General features: G+C 26.2%; 1 protein-coding gene across 1 annotated transcript; it reads right to left on the bottom strand.

The window, feature by feature from the left end:
• Positions 1-3,387: 3,387 nt before the first annotated feature.
• On the bottom strand, positions 3,388-4,566 carry LOC132718595 (uncharacterized). Its single transcript, XM_060702311.1, has 2 exons — positions 4,134-4,566; positions 3,388-3,894 (listed from the first exon to the last, which is right to left on the bottom strand). The coding sequence occupies exons 1-2, from the start codon at positions 4,390-4,392 to the stop codon at positions 3,710-3,712; spliced, it is 444 nt and encodes a 147-aa protein (XP_060558294.1). The 5' UTR covers positions 4,393-4,566; the 3' UTR covers positions 3,388-3,709.
• Between the last annotated feature and the right edge of the window lie 14 nt (positions 4,567-4,580).

The following is a 4,580-nucleotide window of genomic DNA, read 5'->3' as shown; positions in this document are numbered from 1 at the left end:
ACTTGTTTTCTTGGTTCAAACTCACCCTAGAAAATGTGCAAAATTTATTGTTAATGCTTATTATATCAGAAGTAGTATGTTATATACTAGTATGCGGTGATTATTATATGCAAAGAAACGTTTTAAAAAGACATTAAACCTAATACTGAATGAAAAGCGCGCCAAATAATAATACAACGTGACGTCATTTACGACGTCACGTCATTAAGTTGGTACCCGGTACTGTGCACGCTGGTATTTCACTGAAACAACGTAAGGGGCTTAAATTCAAAACAGTGAAATTATCAAAGTGGTAATTTCACTGTTTCAAACAGTGAAATTACCAGTTTTATATCACTGATATATTTCTATAAACCACCGAAAAGAATGTAATAAATATGTTTATCAATACATATATCGGTTATTTTCACGGTAATGCATATAATTTACTGTAACACATGTCATATTATATATTCATATCATACTACGTTTATTGGTTATTTTTACTGTAACACATGTTATATTATACATTCATTATATAATACGTTTATCGGTTATATTTACTGTAACACATGTTATATTATACATTCATATCATACTACGTTTATCGGTTATATTTACTGTAACACATGTTATATTATACATTCATTATATAATACGTTTATCGGTTATATTTACTGTAACACATGTTATATTATACATTCATTATATAATACGTTTATCGGTTATATTTACTGTAACACATGTTATATTATACATTCATATCATACTACGTTTATCGGTTATATTTACTGTAACACATGTTATATAATACATTCATTATATAATACGTTTATCGGTTATATTTACTATAACACATGTTATATTATACATTCATTATATAATACGTTTATCGGTTATTTTTACTGTAACACATGTTATATTATACATTCATTATATAATACGTTTATCGGTTATTTTTACTGTAACACATGTTATATTATACATTCATTATAATTTATAATACGTTTATCGGTTATATTTACTGTAACACATGTTATATTATACATTCATATCATACTACGTTTATCGGTTATATTTACTGTAACACATGTTATATTATACATTCATTATAATTTATAATACGTTTATCGGTTATATTTACTGTAACACATGTTATATTATACATTCATTATATAATACGTTTATCGGTTACATTTACTGTAACACATGTTATATTATACATTCATTATATAATACGTTTATCGATTATATTTACTGTAACACATGTTATATTATACATTCATTATATAATACGTTTATCGGTTACATTTACTGTAACACATGTTATATTATACATTCATTATATAATACGTTTATCGATTATATTTACTGTAACACATGTTATATTATACATTCATTATATAATACGTTTATCGGTTATATTTACTATAACACATGTTATATTATACATTCATTATATAATACGTTTATCGGTTATTTTTACTGTAACACATGTTATATTATACATTCATTATATAATACGTTTATCGGTTATTTTTACTGTAACACATGTTATATTATACATTCATTATAATTTATAATACGTTTATCGGTTATATTTACTGTAACACATGTTATATTATACATTCATATCATACTACGTTTATCGGTTATATTTACTGTAACACATGTTATATTATACATTCATTATAATTTATAATACGTTTATCGGTTATATTTACTGTAACACATGTTATATTATACATTCATTATATAATACGTTTATCGGCTATATTTACTGTAACACATGATATATTATACATTCATTATATAATACGTTTATCGATTATATTTACTGTAACACATGTTATATTATACATTCATTATATAATACGTTTATCGGTTACATTTACTGTAACACATGTTATATTATACATTCATTATATAATACGTTTATCCGATTATATTTACTGTAACACATGTTATATTATACATTCATTATATAATACGTTTATCGGTTACATTTACTGTAACACATGATATATTATACATTCATTATATAATACGTTTATCGGTTACATTTACTGTAACACATGTTATATTATACATTCATTATATAATACGTTTATCGATTATATTTACTGTAACACATGTTATATTATACATTCATTATATAATACGTTTATCGGTTACATTTACTGTAACACATGTTATATTATACATTCATTATATAATACGTTTATCGATTATATTTACTGTAACACATGTTATATTATACATTCATTATATAATACGTTTATCGGTTATATTTACTGTAACACATGATATATTATACATTCATTATATAATACGTTTATCGGTTATATTTACTGTAACACATGTTATATTATACATTCATTATATAATACGTTTATCGGTTATTTTTACTGTAACACATGTTATATTATACATTCATTATATAATACGTTTATCGGTAATTTTTACTGTAACACATGTTATATTATACATTCATTATATAATACGTTTATCGGTTATTTTTACTGTAACACATGTTATATTATACATTCATTATATAATACGTTTATCGGTTATTTTTACTGTAACACATGTTATATTATACATTCATTATATAATACGTTTATCGGTTATCTTTACTGTAACACATGTTATATTATACATTCATTATATAATACGTTTATCGGTTATATTTACTGTAACACATGTTATATTATACATTCATTATATAATACGTTTATCGGTTATTTTTACTATAACACATGTTATATTATACATTCATTATATAATACGTTTATCGGTTATCTTTACTGTAACACATGTTATATTATACATTCATTATATAATACGTTTATCGGTTATATTTACTGTAACACATGTTATATTATACATTCATTATATAATACGTTTATCGGTTATATTTACTGTAACACATGTTATATAATACATTCATTATATAATACGTTTATCGGTTATATTTACTGTAACACATGTTATATTATACATTCATTATATAATACGTTTATCGGTTATTTTTACTATAACACATGTTATATTATACATTCATTATATAATACGTTTATCGGTTATATTTACTGTAACACATGTTATATTATACATTCATTATATAATACGTTTATCGGTTATATTTACTATAACACATGTTATATTATACATTCATTATATAATACGTTTATCGGTTATATTTACTGTAACACATGTTATATTATACATTCATTATATAATACGTTTATCGGTTATATTTACTGTAACACATGTTATATTATACATTCATTATATAATACGTTTATCGGTTACATTTACTGTAACACATGTTATATGATACATTCATTATATAATACGTTTATCGATTATATTTACTGTAACACAATGCAGGGAATTCCCCAGGATTTTTTTTAAGCGCTACATTTTTGGAATTAGACGGGGGTGGGTGTGGGAGGGGGTCTTGACCCCCGTACCGCGTGTCGAAAATTTTTGCCATTTTAGGTGTCAAGATACTGCTGTGGGCTGTTTTAAAACAAATTATGAAAGCTTTTCACTTGATAAACATTTTCTTAATTTTTATTATTTGCTTTTTCCATTTCCAACAATTCAAATAAATAAACAATTATATATAAACACAAGTTCACAACATATAATCAACATTTATATGCATGTGTGTGTCCCATTTAAATGAGTATATTTCAGTTGTTGTTTTTTTTCATTAACATCATTAAAAGTGGGCCTGTCTTCTAGGTTTGTTGTCATTCCATGCCTTGACTGCCTTCTCAAAGTTGAAAGATTCTAATGGGGGTCCTTGAAGGGAGACGGCAAGAAGATAGTTTAGAACTTTAACAGAGAGACAATTCCTGTTTTCAGTCTTAACTCTCTTCAGGCAGCTGAATCCTTGCTCACAATCTGAAATTAATGAATGAAAGTAATCATTAAATATTTTATGTTAACATCATGTCTTTTATTTATATTGTTTGTTTGCTGTGAATTTTTGAAAATTTAAAACTTCCAGCCTGTTTAAACTTAACTAAGTAAAATAATTTATATTTGAACTGTTTAAAAACTTCTAGCAAAGTGTTACACATCTGCAACTGTCATTGGAATTTCATTTATGTTCAAGAATGAATGAATATAATAATGCTTACCTGCAGTAGAGGTTGGGAGGAGGAGACCCACAGCAGCAATTCTGTAAAGAGCTGAATTACTGGTAGAAAGGTTGCCAGTAATCCAGGTCATGGTCTGGTCAGCTGACTGATCAGTCCCCTCTAGACTGGCACGTACCTGGTGCCAGTGGCTGCGGCACTGCTCCATATCTACACCAAAGCGCCTGGCCAGCTCCTGTATGTCCTGACAAACCAATGCTAAGGGGTAGGACAATAGATTGCACTTCACAAAGCTGTCCATGAACAGGCTCGATTAAAGAGGGCCTGCAAAATTAATTTTTTTTTATTTTGGGGATTCAGTGAACAGAAACAGATCACAAGATATTTTTAATTTAAAAAGAAAATGACCAATTGGCTGTCACTAAGGAAGTTTTTGTTGTTGTTTTCACTCAGTTGCAAGTTGATAATGAACAATCGTAAATGTTTTCA

This window comes from Ruditapes philippinarum, unplaced genomic scaffold, assembly GCF_026571515.1.
Source record: "Ruditapes philippinarum isolate M1 unplaced genomic scaffold, ASM2657151v2 ctg7611_1_1_1_1, whole genome shotgun sequence".
NCBI classification, from domain to species: domain Eukaryota; kingdom Metazoa; phylum Mollusca; class Bivalvia; order Venerida; family Veneridae; genus Ruditapes; species Ruditapes philippinarum.
Note: the sequence above shows the minus strand (reverse complement) of the source record. Positions and strands in the feature narration are given on the sequence as shown.